This window comes from Dermacentor albipictus, chromosome 2 (assembly GCF_038994185.2).
Source record: "Dermacentor albipictus isolate Rhodes 1998 colony chromosome 2, USDA_Dalb.pri_finalv2, whole genome shotgun sequence".
NCBI lineage: Eukaryota > Metazoa > Arthropoda > Arachnida > Ixodida > Ixodidae > Dermacentor > Dermacentor albipictus.
In genome coordinates, this window is record NC_091822.1 from 159,948,611 (window position 1) to 159,968,027 (window position 19,417).

The window sequence follows — 19,417 nt, forward strand, 5'->3', positions numbered from 1 at the left end:
GCGTTAAATTTTTCAAAATGTCGTTATTTGTTCATTAATTCACCACTTACATGCCTAAGTCCCCTTTCCCGCCTTAAAAAGAGCGATTCTATTCGTATTTTACACCTCGATTACACCTATGATGGCGTATCAGAATATATATGTGTGGCTTTCAATTCTTGTAGATGTAAGGCTAAATATTCAGGATGTTCAAGGGTAGGATATACCCCCATTAGAAGATACTTAGCACAGTCTGTAATTTGCGGCCGTGTGTGGTACGTTTGTCATGTTGTACAGCCACATTACGGGTTACTAGGTCCTTGCAGTCCCTTCTTAGTTCCTTTTTTTGGTCGGGCAGTACAGAAGTGGTTCGTCGTGCGGCGCTTGGGCAACCACGCTCTTGCGGTGGGTTCGCGTTCCCATCCGTGTCTGTCCGCTGCCGACTCTATTTCTGCTCCGCCTGTTACAGCGTGATCAGAGTCCTGCGCGTGAACACGCTTGATATTTCCTTCGCACAAAAATTCGTTACATTTTAGCGGGCGCGCACTTAAATCGCGGACCAGAAGTGCCGAACGCACCTGCATTTTACTCCACGGCCGTGGCATTTTATCGCCACATACAACAGGTATGCCCTGATGTAGACGTTCTCGAAGACCGTGTTGTAGATATTATGTCAGCCTTACTGCTTCCTCTAGTTCCCCCAGCGCGCCGCGCACGTTCCAATAATGTGTCGTGGGATGCGATAACGGCGTCATTTCTGCCAGGTCACCTACGCGACTTCATGTGGCGTCTAGGGTGGCAAGTGCTTCCAACTCGTGACAGGCTAGAGCGGTGGGGCGTAGTCCCATCTTCGCTGTGTCCCATTTGCCCCCTTCAAGAATCCATCAAGCATGTGCTGCTGCAATGCGTCGTTACTAGGGTATCTTGGAGGGCCGTGCATGCTGGTTTGCGTGGCCTTGGAGTTCACCGCATTATTACATCTGGTCGCTGCTCACGTGGCCGCTTCGCGCGACTTTTAATTGTTGCGAGGGCCTTCTGTCTGTGGCGTAACCGGTGCGAGGCAGCTGCCGCGGTACATCGTCGCCGTGCTCTGTTTCCACTTCTGGGGAGGCTCTACTCTGAGCTACTGTCGTTTCCGTCAGAGTTGTTCTTCCTTGGGGAAGAGGAGTTTCTTTGACAGTGGTCTTGCCGTTTTCTGTCGGTGGCCGGTGGACGCGTATGGCTTAATTTTTGACCAGTCTAGTTCTTGTAGCCAGGCCATCAGAAGTATTCACTGAATGTGCATAGAATGTAGCTGACCATGATTTCTGTGTGCGCGTGCTATGGTATGCATGATCATTTTGTATACACATCTCATAGCATAACTATACAGGATTATGTAGAGTGTCTCTGTCGCGTCGTCATTGTACATAACCATTGTGTACACTCTATATATTGAACATCATATTGTGTAATGTGACAATTAGTTTATGTGTAACTGTGCGTTTAAGTAGGTGCACGTAGTCATACGTTAGTGAGTGCCTACGTTAATGAGTCATACGTTAGGGAGTGAATGCTAGGCATAACGTTAGGAGACAGAAAGAGAGCGGTTTGGATGAGAGAGCACACGGGTATTGCCGATATTCTAATTGAAATTAAGAGAAAAAATGGAGCTGGGCAGGTCATGCAGTGCGCAGGTTAGATAACCGTTGGACCATTAAGGTTACAGAATGGGTACGTAGTGAAGGGAAGCGCATTCGAGGACTGCAGAAGACTAGGTGGGGCGATGAAATTAAGAAATTGGCAGGCGCTAGTTGGGAACGGTTGGCCCAGGACAGGGCCAATTGGAGAGAGAGGCCTTCGTCCTGCAGTGGTCATAAAATAGCATGATGATGATGATGATGACATATTTCTGAGAAACTTCTTTATTCTCGAAGATTGCGTGCTACGACGAGAAAGAAGTCGCGGTTGTGATGACGATATGCACAGATACGATGATGACATGAATCGACGATGATATGTACATACAGATGAGATGCGAATACTTTGCTCACAATATATATATATATATATATATATATATATATATATATATATATATATATATATATATATATATATATATATATATATATATATATATATATATATATATATATATATAAACGAGAAGAAAGTGGGTTAAATAGATATATATCGGGTTCGGAAAGCTGGTCAGGCCACTCCCGCAGGAAAAAATTAAAACTTTCCGCCTATGCCAGCACAAGTAACGGATTCCGGAGTTGGCTGCATCGGTGGCTGCCAAAAGCCCCTCCATCCGCGCACCTCCTTGAAGACATTTCTTTATTTTGTTATTTAATTATTTATTCATTTATTTACTTACTTACTTACCTGCTTTATTTATTTATTTATTTATTTATTTATTTATTTATTTATTTATTTATTTATTTATGGCCGCTCGACGAAAACTTGCACGGGGGGGGAGGGGCTTTAGGTTCCATCGGTGCCTTTGTATCGCAAGTCCGACTACCGACCACCGCCAACCGCGAAAACGAGCGAGGGAGGCAAAGAAAGCTAGTTGTTTTAATAACAAATCACTAGATCTAGCACACAATGTGTTGCTGTAGGATGAGACGCCGAGGTGCAGTACACTGTAGCCGAGACGCGTCCCGACTCGACGGATATACTAAACAAGGTTTCCTGTAACTGAGGTTTAGCCACAGCGTGCAGTGCGTTCTCGATCGCCACTGTTATAAATCTCTATGTAGGGCCAACTACGGCCCTTACCTCTGGTAGGAGTTTATTTTGAACGTTGTCGGTGGTTTCCGTCGCCCGGCTAGCATCGACGTGAGCCAAATGTTGTTGTTGTTTTGGTGTTCGCACGGCTCCTAGTCGCAACTTTGAGGCCTACAATTTTATTGTAGGTCTCAAAGAGGGAATTTCCAATGTATTTCTGCTCGTCAACAAGATGCCCCGCTCCTCATCGCTGCAGTGTGCCCAAACAATAGGTCCGAACCATGGCCCCCAAGATTGTGTCGATTGTTGAACATAAGAACAGCGGTATAAATCTCGGAGGCTATGCAAAGCCATCGCACATGCATTGTTCTGACCACTGGCCATTGTTTTGCCCCATCCGTGGCTCTGACAGAGTAGTGTTGCAAAGTCGAAAAGCACCTAATAAAAATTTATTTCCCCTGCAGCGCATCCTAACATGTACTACTGTGAGCAAGGCAAATCGTAACTTACAGGTGCCCGCATGTTTCCTTCTTTTTTTTTTATGCTATGAGCCAGAGCAGGAAATTCTAATTTTGCAGGGACTTCGGAAAATCTCAGTGCCCTTGGTGATTACAGTGCTTACAGAGAGTGGTTGAAAAGCACTCACAGCGCTGCGGCCGTGCTGGATCTGCTAGCACATACAAATCAGGCATGCAAACTGGGCGTAATCGCATGCCATACAGCAGGTAAATTGCCAACAATCGCTAATTTCTTTTTCCTAGCTGAAGGCGTACCACGGGAATGCTGGCATTACTTTCACGAATATGCACTACGTAGGGGTTCCGCAGGAAGCTCTTGCGATATCAGCTTGTAAAGTAAAAGAAAAATGGGAAAGCAAGCGCTCTCTGTCGTTGCTGGCTGTTGCGCTGCTGCAGCTGTTCAGACGCAAGCTTGAGGCAGCGGGGTTCCAAGCAAGATGCTACGCTCAGGGCTCATCCTTCTCTAAGTAACCCGTCTATAGTTATCCTACGAAAATTCGTGCTTATATTAGGGCAAACGTGTTGCGTGCTGAACAGCAGCGTCTCAAATAATTGCTTACAAGAAGCAATCTGTGCGTCGATAGCTAGCGCCACCTGCAAAGTGATAACTCTTTTCCGAGACCTTGCATTTCTCTGTCTGTTCCCGTAGAAAGTTGTCGGCCATTTTGATCATTGCTGTCGTGTCAGGGTTTAATTTTACTTCCCCAGCGCGAAACCCGAGCTCTGAGCACTCCGAAATGGAAGAAACTACACTGAAGTTTGGTCCCGAGTGGCTCCGCGCCCTCACGCAAACGAACGGGGTGGCTGCTCCGGCCCCGTCGACCGCAGTAACAAAGTACAAGCTTGCAAACTACCGATACGGCAGGGAAGAGATGCTGGCAATGTTTGATCAAAACGTGCCCATGCCGGATTCACTTCGGGAATTCCAGCAGCTGGCCGTGGAGAACACGCAGCCGCCTCTGGCTCTGGTCACCATGACGGAGGAAGAGCAGCGCGTCTGGGCGCGATCCGTGAACAGTGACGCAGTGCTTCGGCTAACAGTGGGCAAAGGCGCAGTGCCCGGTGCGGGTCCCGGTCGAGGCGCCCGAGGAGGGTCCGTCGACCGGGGTCGCGGCCGAGGTCGTGGCAGCGGCTACCAGAGAGGTATCGGCGAGGACGAAAGCCAGTTCGGCGCCTTCATCCGCCCGAGGCCCTTCGAGCGCAGCCACAGCCTCAGCGAGCGAGACCAGCGCTGGGACGAGCGAGACAAGAAGCCCGACCGGCCGTTCGCGGGCCGCACCAGCTACGACGGGGACACGTTCAGGAAAGAAAATGCGCCAGCCGGCAGTGGAGGCGGCGGCTCTGCTGCGGGCACGGCGGCAAGCGCCAGCAGGGCGACCAACGACAACTGGCGCGCCGCTTCGGGCGGCCACGCCGAAGACGACGACAACTGGCGCAGTAGCGGCCGGGCCCCGACCGAGAAGTGGAAGTCGTGGCGAAACCACAGCAAGGGTGACGGCGACGTCGACGACGTGCTGCCGCCCGCGGTCGCCAACGGGCCCCTAAAGAAGGATCTCGGTCGCCATTGGCTCGAGGAACACGGCAGCGGCGGCAGCCACTCCTCCGAACAGTTGCCGGAGTGGATTCAGGATCAGGGAGACACAGAGAAGGTGGGCTGCTTCGACGCGAAAGGTGCTTTTGTTGACACCAAAGACAGCGAGGAAGAATCGTGGGAGAACGATGTACTGCCCGCTCGAACGCCACAGCCGCCGGATGCGCGGGCGCTTCCCAAACGCGAACAGAAGCGATCCCAAGAACCGCCCCCCGGCGTCAGTCGTTCGAGTGAGCCTTCAGTGGAGAAGCCTAAATCGCCGCCTGCTCCCGTGCCTGTGCCGTCACAGCCCCAAAAAACTGAAAGCTCGCCACCTAGAAGCCCCCCGAAACCAATCCCTCCCGCTCCAACGTTGCACGCGATTGCACCGGTGGAAATGAAAGCCACAGTGGACGACACGGCGAAGGTGGTTTCCACGTCGCCAAAAGATGACAGTTTTGCACACCTTGCAAAAGCAGCAGAAAACATGATGGCAGAATGGACCGCAGAAGAAGAGAAAAAGTTTGTCTCACAGTCGGTAGCTGGGGAACACAACCTGCCAGAACATTTGTACAGGTGGCTATATAAAGACCCTCAAGGTGACATTCAAGGGCCATTTTCATCTGCAGAAATGATGGAATGGTTCCAGGCCGGGTATTTCACCATGGACTTGATGGTCAAGAGGGTATGTGATGCAGCTTTTTCAAAGCTTGGAACACTGATCAAAAGCTGGAATGTTGTACCTTTTGTTGCCACCCAGCAACCACCGCCACTCAAAGTTCCACTTGGCGCAGAACTTGGTGTGCCTTCTGGCATGGGCCTTGGAGGTCTCCCCCCCCACCCAGGGCTACCCAACTTGCCTCCAGGTCAAATGAATTACGCACTTCAGCAACAGTACATGCAGGAGGTTTATAGAGTAGCCGCCATGCAGCAGATACAAAACAGTCTGAAGACAAACGAAGCATTTGCCAACCTTTCTCCGGTGGACCAGAACAGAATCTGCTTGCAGTACTACATGGCCAGCCACTCGTTGTCTCGACCTGCTGGCTTTGGTGACCAGACACCTCTCATGAACTTGCTGAGCTCTATGGGACCACCTCCAGTGTTTGGGCTGCCTCCGTCTCTCATGAAAGAGCCCCAGACCGAAGCAAGCTGGCCACCTCAGCCAGTGACTACAGCTTCTGCAACTCCCACACCAGAGTCGAGGGGAACGAGTGTTTGGGACGCGGACTCGAGCATAGTGTCAGCATCCCTGGCCATGCCAGCAGCGCCCAGCAGGAACATCATGGAGACCCTGTGGCAACAGCAGCAGCTGGCCTCACAAAGCCTTCTGGCTGAGCAGATGAGGGCCAAGGAGGAAGAGGAGCGGCGAGCCCAGGAGTTGCAGAAGCAGGCACGGCTGGAGGAAGAGCGGCGGTTGCTGGAGGAACGGCGACTCTTGGAGGAGCGCCGTAAGGAAGAAGAGGAGCAGAACAGGCGGCAGCAGGAGGCGGAGGCACTGAGAAGGAAGGAGGAAGAGGAAAGGTTAAAAAGGGAGGAGGAAGAACTTCGCAAGAGGCTAGAGGAGGAGGAGCATCAGAGAAAGCTTGAAGAGCAGAAGAGAAAGCTTGAGGAGCAGAAGCGAAAGCTCGAGGAGCAGAAGAGAAAGATCGAGGAGCAGAAAAGGAAAGAAGAACAGCGCCAACTGGAGGAAGAAATGATGCGGCAACAGCGGATAGAGGAAGAGAGGAGGCGAGCGCTAGAAGCAGAAAAGAGGAAGGAGGAAGAGAGGAAAGCCGAGGAGGCTAGAAAAGTGGCTGAGGAGAAAAAGCGGCAAGAAAAGGCCAAGCAAGCTGCAGCGGCAGCTGCTGTCGTTTCTCATGCAGCAGCAGTGGTTGCAGCTCACTCCACACCACCTGTGAAGAAGAGCCCCAGCAAGGTGTCAGTCATAGATGCTGATGAGTTCATGGCCCTCAAACAGCCTCCCAAGCCGCAGCCAAAGGTGGAGCCACCCAAGCCAGAAAAGCCACAAGGTCCTGTGTGGGGCGGAAAGGCGAGCCAACCAGCATCATCGTCTGCTCTTTCGCTTGCTGAGATTCAGCGGGTGCAGGAGGAGAAAGAGAGGAACTTGGCAGCCGAGCGGCTTCAGCAGCAACGCAAGCAGCAGCAAGCTATGCAGCAGGCCGTGCTGCTGCAACAGCAGCAGCAACAGCAGCAGCAGCACAAAGCAACGCTCACATGGGCGTCTCGGGCACAGGCCCCTTCGTCAGGGTCTGTGAAGTCCTTGTCTGAGATTCAGCAAGAGGAGGCTGAGCGGGTGGACAAAATGAAGAAAGCACAGCAGCAGCAGCGGCAGCAGCAGCAGGTAATGCGGCATCAGGAAAGCAGCATCCTGCAACTTGCAGGTGCTTGGGGAAGCACCAGCAACAACCTGTTGAAATCATTCAACAACAGCTTTCAGTATCTCGACCTCCTTCCTGACGAAGACCCTTCGAGAGGCTTCTGGGACGAGGCTGCTACTACTGCGCCGACTGCAGCAAAGCCAGCGCCAAAGCAGGCGGCAAAGCCCGGGTCCAGCTTTCCGTCACTTGGAGGAGGCGCTTCGTCGTCATCATCCACTGGGCGAAGCTCCAAGGGCCAGCAAAGCAAGAGAGCTGAAGAGCAAGTAATGAAGCTGTTCGAGGAGCATGCTAAAGCAGCGCCAACAGACGAGCTGACGGCGTGGTGCGTGGAGAGGCTTGGCGGCATCCAGTCGTATTTGGACATTCCTACTGTGGTGGCCATACTCAAGGACGTTGAGTCTCCAGCCGAGGTTCAGGAGTATGTGCACAATTTCTTCGGCAACAGCCAGGACACGACGGACTTTGTGCGCCAGTTCCTCCAGAAACGGGAGCAGTACCAGAAGACTGGCTCTGCGCTCAAGTCCGACGAAGCGTTCACTGTGCCAATTGTGAGCTCAACTTCTAGTGCGATGGGGACTGCAGCAGCCGCCACTGCCATCTCAAGTGACGGGTTCACGGCTGCACGCTCCAAGAAGAAGAAGAAGAAGATGCAGAAGGTGGACAGCTCTCTGCTGGGTTTCACAGTGCAAGCCGACCCCACGCGGCTCAACGCAGGTGAAATCGATCGTGTTGAAGGATTGTAAAAAATGTGGCTTTGCTTCGTATGTGACACAGGCACTCACAGTTTGCCATAAACGAAAGAAAAAAGGGCAGAAATACGGATGTTTTGTAAATACAAAGAGGCATTTTCAATTATTTATTAAAAGAAAGAACGAGAGGGGAGTGAGAGAACGGTAGCATCTCAACCTGGCTTGCTCCTGTTTCCCACTTTTTTCTTTTAAGGCTGCACGTGCTGTGAATGAGCATAGTGATTGCTTTTTGTCTTCGTTCTTTTTTTTTTTTCTTTAACCCTTGCTCATGTTGCTGTGGCTTGTAACCAGCACTCAAGTTCAAAGCTTTAGTACGAATCATTTTATTTGTGCTGCTGCTGTAGTCACTTCTTCCAAGGCTGTGCAGAAAACTGGTTTTTACGTCACAATGCTTGTCGCTATAACACCAATTTTACGTGTAGTGCTCAGATTTATAGTTTCTAGGTCTGTGTTTAAGAATCTGTACAACTGTCTCGGTTCTCTACACTGCTTTATTTTTCGTCGTACTTAACATGAAATTTATTTAGTGCGTTTTACTATGATTCGCTATACTGTTCTTCGTCTTTTTTTTTTTTTTTGATGTGCCAAGATCTTGCATGTCTCTGTTATGCCACACGAAGAAACATGCTCTCGTTTGTCTTTGTGAAAGTGTAGAAGTTGTGTTCTCATCCGGTGGCACCAACAACATTGTCTTAACTCACGTGTAGGTCAATAAGCATGTAGCACTCATTTCTTTTATGCGCTATGCTTTTGCAAGGTGCTGTGAATGAGAATGTATTTTTTTTTTAACTGGATATGAACATTGAGTGAGTAGTAAGAATGAATAAAGGCAGCATACTTTGCGCTTTCCTTATTCAGTAGTCTGGACAAAGTGCCGACTGGACTAGTGTCCTTTGAAAGCGTGTTGCTGCCTTTTTTTTTTTATTAATCTCCTACAGGAGAAGAACGCATTTTTATACTCCAACGAGAAAACAGTTTCCATTAATTGTGTTTTCGTTTTTATTTGCGGCAAGGTTGCCAGCTTGCTTAACGGAAGGACGGGGGCGAGAGGCGAATGCTTTTTGTCTGGCGTGCCATTTTATTAATTAGCCTTGCAGGGGCATGCGCACTTATTCGTACACATGCAGAAGGAATTTCGCTAGAAGACCAGCGTCTCGTTTGCTCTGTTTCTTCTGTTGTTCATTATTATCTTTTAATGTATGTGCTGTTTTCTTTTCCTTTGAGGCTCCCTCATTGCCTCAACCACTAACGAAGCTGTCGTGCTCCTCCGCTGTATGAAAAACCTCCTCAGAACCGAACACTACCCCGCATAGCCACTGTTTCCTCTCTCTGCTACCAGTTGTCCGGCATGTTGTCTTGTGACCCATTTGTCTCGCTCTGCGTGCATGTCTCGTTGGAAAGGGAAGAAAAAAGAAAAGTGGCGCGCCACCGTTGAATGCAATACACCGCTCTGTACATACCGTCTCAGCGAGTGCCTTAAGACCTGGTGTGTGTACACAGCTCTGTTCTACTACTGTGTAATTTTTTGTAAAATATGACGTGTTGTGTGACTGCATCACTGTACAATGACAAGTGAAAAAAATGAAACAAAAAAAGAAATGCCTGCTCGAAATAAACCATATTGGTTTTCAAGCCAGCCCTGGGCGTTCCAGCTTTGTTTGCATCCGAATGAGCCGTCCTGCTTGTCTTTGTTGCATCATTGTTGCGGCTTCAGAGATTCACGGGGCGAGTTCAGCTGATGGCTGGAGCCACTTGACGTGAAACACTCTACGGAGGAATGTTAAAAGGAGCACTCAATTGCCTGATGAAGTATCTTCTGACAACTATTTTTTCTTAGTTTTGCGATAATAGGTTGGTTACTAGGAAAGAAGATGAAGTTCAAAGTGTGTTTCCTCTCTTTTTTGCACCGATACCCCAGTGTCGGTGCACTAGTGTGACGTCAGGGATTTCAAAGAATCTTTGCATGTGAACCGTTGCTTGTCAGTGAAAGCTTTTGGAACTTAGCAAGTTCAGTCTATGGGTCTTTAAGAATGCAATGTAGTCCTTTTTTATTGGTAAGAAGTTAATCATGCCTGAGCAGACGCTGTCGGAATCTGACATCGCAGCAACCTGGTGTGGGAATTTCCAAGGCAGCATTGCCATCTGTTTCATTGTTGTCTTTTCCTACTTATCAAGCGTCCTCATACCCTTTTTTGGTATTTTAGAAATGGGTACTTCACTAGTTACAGCTAAAAGTATTTCTCTCTCTTCAGTGTAGAAGTCGTGTACAATTGAACTACAAATGAGTTATGCCTAGCTAGAAAGTATTCTCTCACTTCTGCTTTGTCTCGGGGGCGGGGGGGATATGCATAATATCAGCATGATTTTGGCCCGCACGTGTACCATGAGGCCTATACCCATCTTTCGTGACTGGATAGATAGCGGTGTGTGATATTGTGCTTTCGAGTGATTACTTCAGAAAGATGTATTACTTAGCAAAATGCTTGTTTGCATTTCGTTTGTCCGTGGCTGTACCTGTACGTCGAGTTGTGTTCAACTATGCTTCTGGCAATAGTGCAGAAGGCACGCGCTCATGTGGGTCAGTGGCTACGGTGTCCTGCCACCGAGTGCAAGTTGCAGGTTTGATTGCACCTGTGTCGAGTGCATTCTTATGTGGGCCGGAACACTAACACACTTGTGTGCTTAGGCGTAGGTTGATGGTAAAGAAAACCCAGGACGGTTGGAATTAATCTGGGGACTGCCACTACATCGTTCCACAGCCCACCAAGTCTTTTTGGGACGTCAGGTTTTGTATTTGGTTTTGTATTTGCAGCATAGTTCTTGAAAGGGATGGTGGAGAAGAATATTAAGTTAAGTAGTGTTGGTAACTTAGAATTATGCAATAGTGGAAAGGCAACTTAGAGGTGGCTCGGTAAGCCAGAAAAGGTACAAAAATGAAGGATGGTAGATGAACTCTCACAGTTAAGTTCTACAAGTTCACTGTGATGTCGTGGGTTTTGGCAGCACTACGTTGCATTCTAAGAGAACCAAAGATTCAACTTTGTGAGAACTTTTCCTTCGCCAGAACACCCCAAGTACAAGAAAATACTTTCAAATTTGCGACGTCGCTGCCGCACCAACATATATGTTTTCTTTTCTTGGTGTAAAAATGAAAAGGGGGAAGTTTAGGAATAATTTTCTCCTTTCATAACACTATTGCAAAATTAATGAAAAATCATGTTTTGGAAGAATGCTTTATCAATTGGTTGCTAATTAGTGTCCCTTGAAGATTAAGGTGCCAACACTCGTATCAGCTGGCTAGCTTGCATACACGTTGTTGGCAAGTTTCGTCTTGTCTTCACCATGCTTTCTTTGACATCGATGCATTTCGAACAGAATGTGCCTGGCTGGCTCATATCTACAAATGAGCAAGGCAACCAGCTAGATATGAAATCCCCTGAACACATGCACGCTAAAGGGAAGCCCTTGCTCTTATGTGTGCACAACTCTTTAACCTAACTATTTAACAGATTCGTAGCCGAGAGTTCAGGATTTAAAATAAACTGATTTTCAGCGTTTGGCAGTAGACTAATATTTCTGACGTGTCGTTGGCCTCACCATATTAACCTGAATTAAAATCAACTAGAACAGATGTGCCCCATTCTTCCAGGACTGGCAGATTCTGTGACGATTCCACATCTTCCCCGGCGCTAGACACCTCGTTAACTGTTTCTGGTCCATATAATTTCAGTGAAGTTAAAAGGATTACATTATGTGCGCCTGAACAACAAATGTCAGAGAAAAGGCAAAAAAAATTTGCACTGGTGTTTTTGGCAATGAATCAAAGGTTTTTCTCATCAACTGCCAACAACATAAGCTGGTTTTAGTGGCATGTGCTTCTTCAGACTTCTTCGTTCACCATCATGGTGGTGTGAAGTATGGCCACAGATTTTGGTAGACCAACTTTTTGACATTGAAGGGCCGGTTAGTGTAAGCATTAGACAGCATGCTTCAAAAATGGACTGTGGAGGCCCGACGTAGGCGTGATGAGACGCATGGACATTGTGAAATTTCGGGGAGAGCCTTGTTTATCTGCAGCACCAAGTTGACAAATTATGCAGTTAGCATTGCCGAGACTCGCATTACCAAGAATGTTTCTGTTGTTTGTTTATCTCGGTGTCTCATATTTTCTGCATAACACGATTTCAGCAGGGGTAAAGTAAATGCTACTTTACGTATACTCGATATACGTCGTTGCAATGATGTGTTGACACTTGAGGTTACGATTCACATGCTATGACCGCGGCAGCTCGCGAATCAATCTCGTTGCTTTACTGACAGCATGAGGGTTAAAACAGCAGCACGTCCATTTTCCCGAAACTGTGACTTAATTTTGTCCAACTATGTGAGGAGTGAAACCTTTCGAAAGGAAGCTGCCTCCACAACGTGGAGTGAGCTACAGAAAGTGGTTGCAGCAACATGTGCTGCAGCCCATTGAATGTCTAACGTGAAACGCCTGCTTCTGCAGTTTTGAGGATACCCACGTCCGCTGTAGACGGCACTAGATGTAGAGATGTAGTGCCTAGATGTTAGTGGCACACACCCACTCTGGGGGATGGGCATTGTTGCAATCAGATAATTGTACTGGGCCACTGAGCTCTGTGTGTGTTAACCCTAAGGTTTGCCGAAAGTGTTACTTAGAATGGTGCTACTTGCCCGCCCAACGATGACAAACAGCAATGGCAAGACAATGACACTACCCAATGTTGTTGATGGCTCAACCTTTGTGCATTCATTGCCACATCCTGGGTGGTAAGCTTTTTTTGTTTGTTTGTTTGTTTCTGGTGACCTCTTATGTGAAGAAAATAAGAAAATGCAGCAATAATGATGACCATGAAACCTGGTGCGAAGCACTGTTACCAGCTGTTGCTGCAAAACTGTTTTCCTCCACCCAAGTTATCGCCTACGCATAAAGGTTACCTCAGTGGTCTTGAAAGTGAAAATTTAGTCTAAAGAATGTATTATTCACTGCACAGCCTTCAACACATGGAAACGTTTAGGTGCCTTCACTTCTGTTTCCTTGTGCTCAGAGGTCTGCAGATTGGCCAAGTGATCCATCTTGAGCTTGTTCAAGACAGAGGCCATTGCCAATAAAATTTCAGCTTTCCACTCTCGTAGACAACATTTTGTGCCAATGGAGGGAAAGCTACAAATGCAAGGCACCCCAGCGCTTCTGAAAAGAAAAAAAAAATTAGAATGTCCCACATTCTCGTGCACATTAAAACGACCTGGGGCAGAGGAAACAAACATATTTGCAACCGCAAAATAAGACAAGCTACGCTGCCAAGCACTAAATCGGAATTATTTTTGGTTTGCTCTTCCGTGTTAGGCAGGTGCCAAACTGTCACACACGGAAGCTACACTGATTCAGTGTCTCTTCCAAGAAACCGAGAGCACTTGTCAAATGCTGCCAGACTACTTGGTGCAGCAATACGTGCAGACACTCGGCCCCTGTAGATCTCCATTCATTGTCACAGAAAGTTGTCCGCGAGTAATCTAGTCGTAAGGCTAATGCACGGAGACGATGCATGGAGACAATACATCCTCTTGGGTTTTTGTTTCCATACCTTGCAAGGCCGTAACCACTGAGCAAAAAATACAATGATGAATTTATCAGCATTAACAAACGAAAATGTTTTTCACTAAGTTCCTGTTTTTCAAAATTTGTACAGGGGTGTGCCATAATGAGAGGGAACACCCAATTGGTTTCCATGTAACAGTTATAGCAGGCGTGTGAATTTGAAGGTCACTCAACGATGCAAATCGGATAGCTCTCTAGCATTGAGGAATATGCTCAATGCTTCTGCCGTCCTCCACTGCGTTTCCCTTCTCTTGGTACCCATGCTGTCACCCTAATGGTCCAACGGTTATCTAATCTGCGCATTACATGACCTGCCCAGCACCATTTCTTTCTCTTAATGTCCTTTAGAATATCGTCTTTACCCCTTTGCTCTCTGATCCAAACCACTCTGTTTCTGTCTCTTAAAGTTTTGCCTAGCATCCTTCATTTCATCACCCTTTGCGCGGTCCGTAACTTGTTCTCAAGCTTCTTTGTCAATCTCCAAGTCTCTGCCCAATATGCCAGCACTGGCAAAATGCACTGATTGTATACTTTCCTTTTCAATGATAACGGTAAGCTTCCAGTGAGGAGCTCACGATGTCTGCCGTATGCGATCCAGCCCATTTTTATTCTTCTGTGAATTTCCTTCTCATGGTCGGGGTTACCTGTGATTAGTTGACCTAGGCAAATGTACTCCTTCACAGACTCTAGAGGCTGACTTGCAATCTTGAACTCATGTTCCCTCATCTGGTTATCTATCATACTTGAAGTATTTCCTAGAACTGTGTTGTATAGAGAGGCCAGAGAAGTAAGGCCTCTCTATACAGTACAGTTCTAAGAAATACTTCAAGTCTTCACTGAAATGCCTGATGTAACAACCTAATTGAACAACACGACAAAGCATCATTAACAGCAACATTATATACAAAAAGCAAATGTGTGTTAACACTGGCAAAGTCTACCATCCCCTTGTGCTATCAAGAAAGTCCATTTCCATTGTGTTAACACAAAGGTGGGTTGGTTGAGAGCATAGCGGTAAAAGTTTCAGTTGCAAATAGTGTTAAAAGTCTTACGCGACATGGAATTTGAAAAATATATATATATAACAGAATGCTTCCTAAGCCTGGGCATACAGCCTGGATTTTAGATTTGCTACCTTAACTAATTTACATAATGACCAAAAAAAATTAAATTATGTGGTTTCGCATGCCAAAACCACTTTATGATTATGAGGCATGCTACATAATGACCAACACAGTGTTGTGCTGTTTTACTGACTGAAAACCAAAGCTGGGCTAAAATTAGACTTTCTCACAACACCCGGATTCCACAAACTTTTGTTGCCAACTGCACACTGCTATGTGGTCATCACCTCTACCTTGTACATGTTAAACTGACTGCCATTTGCTATTGGCACAGCACCTAACTAGCAAGGTGGTAACCAAAGCAAGTACAGTTATGCTGATTTCAACCGTGACAAACAGCAAGGAACTATGCGATAGATGGTATGCACAGAAATGAAGCAAATGTGCACTCAATTTATCCACTCTCATTCTCTGCACCTCCACTGCTGTACAGCTTGGAGCTATGAATTCACACTGACTCACCCAACCGGCACCTCTGTTAAAATGACAAACATGTTTGTGCACCAGGCGATTCAGATACTCAAGTTGAATGCAACTGTGAACGTGTCCATGGTACAGGTACCTCGATCACTACACAGAATGCAATCGTGGCCCGACACGTTTGCAAGTCAGGTAGCTTAAGTTATCATTGCTGATCACAGCTGTACACAAGTTGGGTAGTACAGTCATGCCAAGTGAAACTGTGAGAGATCCATGCTTTCATAGTACCAACCACATCATATTGCTCCATCGGAGAAGCCTGGCCAAACAAAGCACAGCATTAAAGAAAAGTGAGAAAGCTTATCACTTTCGCAGCGAAGACGAGCCTTCTTGAGATGTGTTTTATTGGAGCATGCTAATGGCAAGCTCTGAACGAAGAGGAGGAGGAAGAATTCATAAGCCACACTGACACCAGTATTCTGTTTCAAGTCCTTTTCTTGCAGTCGCACAATGACGTCCTGCATAACACCACTTCACACCTTGCGTCCACGCACCACTAGTTTGTTCCACACTGCAGCTAGAAGTGCTTGACACTGTGGAAGAACCAATCCACTTTTGTAGTCCAGGCACCGCCGTATGCCTCAAAGAACTGGTTCTGGAAGTACTCCAGGGCTTGCTCCTCCGGCTTCTCAACCTGTGAGTGAGAAAGCGGGTGGTTTGATCGACCCCAACATTGAGCTGTTCTATTGTACCAAAGAAGCACGAAGGCACCTGCTATAACGAAAATCCGATTACCCCTGTACTGCACCAACTTCACTTGGCGTATAGGCACAGTAAAACGCTTCTAAAAACAAATGAATAACAGTTGTTGAACAAGGAATGTCGCTGGAATTATTTGTGGGCATTCATCACCCATTTGTGGTTGCGAATCTATAAAGCTTGAATAACCACAACCTAAAGCTGCCGTGAGCTTGATTTCCGACAGGGCAAGAATTGGGCTCCAGTGACCATTTGTTAATCACTTCAAGCTTTCATCTTCCTGCGAACTTCTCTCTGGTTTGGATTTTTACAATGAAATGACCTGTATAGTGAAGGATTTCATATGTACCGGCCAAATACTCAACCTTGCATGTGTATTGTGAATGCCTCTATAGCAAAGACCACTACAATGAACTTGCCTGTACAATGAAGGAATTTAGGCATCCCTGACAGCTAAACTGTGGTGGGGCGCTGGTCAACACCACAACAAAGACTGTGCGGGAGTGCTTGTACTAAAAAATAAACCAGTCGGCCTACTAACATGCCATATACCTGAATGCGATATGGTTGGTAGCTGAGCAACTGAAATGCCGTAACCTTTCTACGACCTACGTAAGATGTTGCAGAAGGCTTCGATATACACAGTGTTTTCGTTAGCTGCACCAAATTTTTCACATTAGAATTACCATTCGAGCTTAGGGATAGGCAGCCTCCAGACACAGAGCAATTTCTGCATTTATGTTTATTTAAGGAGCTTACCAAGGGGAACTAATTGTTCGCGTAGTTCCCACATGAAATACGCTAGTCAAAATTCTATCGTTGGGATAGGTAGTGTCGAGGACGGGCCCCAAAGTACTCATCTGCTGTAGCCACTTATTGTTGATACTTAGAAAGTTAATTGCCGTAACTTAGCTAATTACACACATAATTGCAGAAATTGCTCTGCATCTAGAGGCTGCCTATCCGTACACTCGAATGGTAAATGTAACATTACTGTGATTTATATTTTTCTCATTTTAAAAATTTGGTTCAGCTAAAAAAAAGCACCCTGTATTATGAAATGCTTTACCTTTTACTTTCTTCTTTTTCTCATTCAAAATATAATCTTATCACTATAATATTATTATTATTACTTTTATTATACTATAAGAACTGATTAGCAGTAGCTGTTCCAATCATTGGACTTTTGTTATGGCTTGTTTCTATTGTTTATAGCTATGATTATCTTGTTATTGTAATTTTAGGCTTAGCTCAAAGCCAAGCAAAGGAACAGGTACTGTTCTTTTGCTTAATTATCTCAGATTACTGCACCATTTATGAAAATATATCAGCACAGCTCTAAGACGGCTGCAGCCTGAAGGTTACTAAAGGTCGAGCCTTGCCTGCAGTGTCTTGCGAAGGTAGCCAACGTCATCGATGGACTGCAACTCGGGGATTCCCGTTGACAACATCATGGTGAACAATGTGATGAGCAGGTTGGCATGCCGATGAAGCAGGAGGTAAGCTTTGCCGCAAAGCTCCTGAAAGCTGTAGTAAAGACAGAGAGGTTGTGCTTTTAATTCAACACGCATGCCACGTGATGTAAGGCTACAGCACTGATATATATCGCTGCAATTAACAAGCCTGACAGTATGCATTTTCTAAGGCAAAAAAAAAAAAAGAAAGAAACGTTCACTCATCAAGGCTTCCAACTGAGATATTTTCTGACAGATACAAAAGCTAAGAAATGAAATGCACACGCACACCCACATATAAACTGCACTTGTTAGTTTTTTGTGAGTTCTGTTGTATTCACTCTGTAGAGTTGTAAAAAGCAAATACATACTAGCTGTTCAACCTCAGTAATCCTTAGCAATGCTGTACAATCTTTTGGTGACTCTTTCAAAACCTATCCGATCCTGTGCAATTATGTATGGAGCTGAAGGTTCAGTGCTGGGACCAGTTATAATATTTTTTATACTCAATTTTAAATCTACAAATTTTCTTAGATGCTGATAAGCAGAGTGCTTATCAGTATGGGCTAGTTGGTAAGTCACGGTGACAGATTATCAGCGCAAGAAGTACAAAGGAAGCACTCGTGCTGTTGCTTTCTTTCTCCTCGTCTTTTACTTGCGCTAATAAGCATATCATCCCCACACCATCGCAATGCCACAGGCTGTTTTCCACTGAGCCAATCCCAAATTCGGCGACACTGGTTCGGCACAATTCCAACTTGCGCAAACATTCACCTCACTTGATTTTACTGTTACAGGGGGGATTACAGTTCTATCACAGTTTCTGGGAGAATTACACGAAAACCATATCACGAGCATTTAAAGAAGACACCAAAGAGAAGTAAGTTCAGTTTCACTAGTAAACTATGCTTCTGCAATGTCAAAGCAGCTATTTTTGCCACATCAGAAGCCTTGGCAAGCCAGGAAAGACGCGAAAGCGAGTGGTTCCCAGCAGCAACCCCTTGAAACTCCCGCATCAGCTCGCCGTGATGTCACTGACTTTTGACATCGTCCATGCTGGTTTGGTTAAGAGGAAGCTTTAGCTCGGGCTCAACTCTGACGCGGCCTATTCAAATACATGTAAAATGCAAAAACGTTTTTCTGAGATAACCCCTGGACCGGGTTTAATGAAATTTGTTGAATTTGAGAGAGAAAGTTAAATTCTAGTGACTGTTGGAAGCGGAATTTTGATTTAGGGCCTGAACTTTGTTAAAAGGATTTTCAAAAATACGAAAGTTTGAGAAAAATAGAAGCACAAACTTTATAACTTAGTAGCTCTGCATCAAGAACAGATATCCTGGTTCTGGAAACAGCATCTATTAGAACATTCAAACCAGACGAATTTAATATGTCATTTTATATCTTACATGAATTTGTTACGTTGTGTACAAGGGTTTGGCAAAAGCTGTGTTTCCATAGTACCACATTTTTTTAGATTTATGAGTAACATATCAATTTTGTCCGCTTTAGATGTACTGTCAGATTCAATTCACATAATTGTGATATCATTTTTCATTGCTGAGTTACAGTGTTGTAAACTTGATAGCTTCATTATCTTAAAATTTTCAATTTTCACCACATTTTAGTAAAAAATCGACTATCTAAATCAAAAATTCAAAACCAACAGTCAGTAGATTTTAAGTTTTTCTTTTCAATGCAACAAACCTCGCTAAATTTGGTGCAGTGGTTGCCAAAGAAAACGAATTTTCCTTTTACATGCATTTAGATTGGAGCACCTCAGCTAAAGCTTCCTCTTAACTGTTCAAATGTTCATCAGCAAAGAAGGGCTACAGTGCATTCAGAGGGGGACCGGATGGTCGTCCTAGCAAAGTTCTGAAACCATTTCTTGCACCGTAACTGACCAAATCTGAGAGAGTACCTTGAGATCCATGCATCGTTGTGGAGTTTAGGCAACACGCATTTTATTCAAGAAAAGTTCATCCTGCACTAGAGTAATCAGCCCTTTTCCACCACATGAATCAAGACAGAGGTCTTAAGCCAGTCAAAGCTGACTGAATGTTGCATTTTTAGTGCCCATTCAACAGCCATTTGGCCTGAAAAATGACGGAAAATGGCGTCGGTGGCAGCT

The 19,417-nt window shown here is 45.9% G+C and overlaps 2 protein-coding genes across 2 annotated transcripts in view; one reads left to right on the top strand and one right to left on the bottom strand.

The window, feature by feature from the left end:
- The first annotated feature begins 3,536 nt into the window (after positions 1-3,536).
- On the top strand, positions 3,537-9,548 carry LOC139056182 (GRB10-interacting GYF protein 2-like). The gene has a single exon (XM_070534195.1). It carries the CDS (start codon positions 3,950-3,952, stop codon positions 7,904-7,906), a length of 3,957 nt encoding a protein of 1,318 aa, XP_070390296.1. The 5' UTR covers positions 3,537-3,949; the 3' UTR covers positions 7,907-9,548.
- A 5,915-nt stretch (positions 9,549-15,463) lies between these two features.
- The window catches only part of LOC139056184 (phosphatidylinositol 4,5-bisphosphate 3-kinase catalytic subunit alpha isoform-like), a 34,911-nt gene continuing 30,957 nt past the window's right edge, over positions 15,464-19,417 (bottom strand). The window contains exons 19-20 of the mRNA XM_070534196.1: positions 17,218-17,362; positions 15,464-15,770 (exon numbers count right to left, since the gene is read on the bottom strand). Of these exons, the coding sequence (XP_070390297.1) occupies positions 15,654-15,770; positions 17,218-17,362 (262 nt within the window). The 3' untranslated portion in view covers positions 15,464-15,653. The remainder of the gene's footprint in view (positions 15,771-17,217; positions 17,363-19,417) is intronic.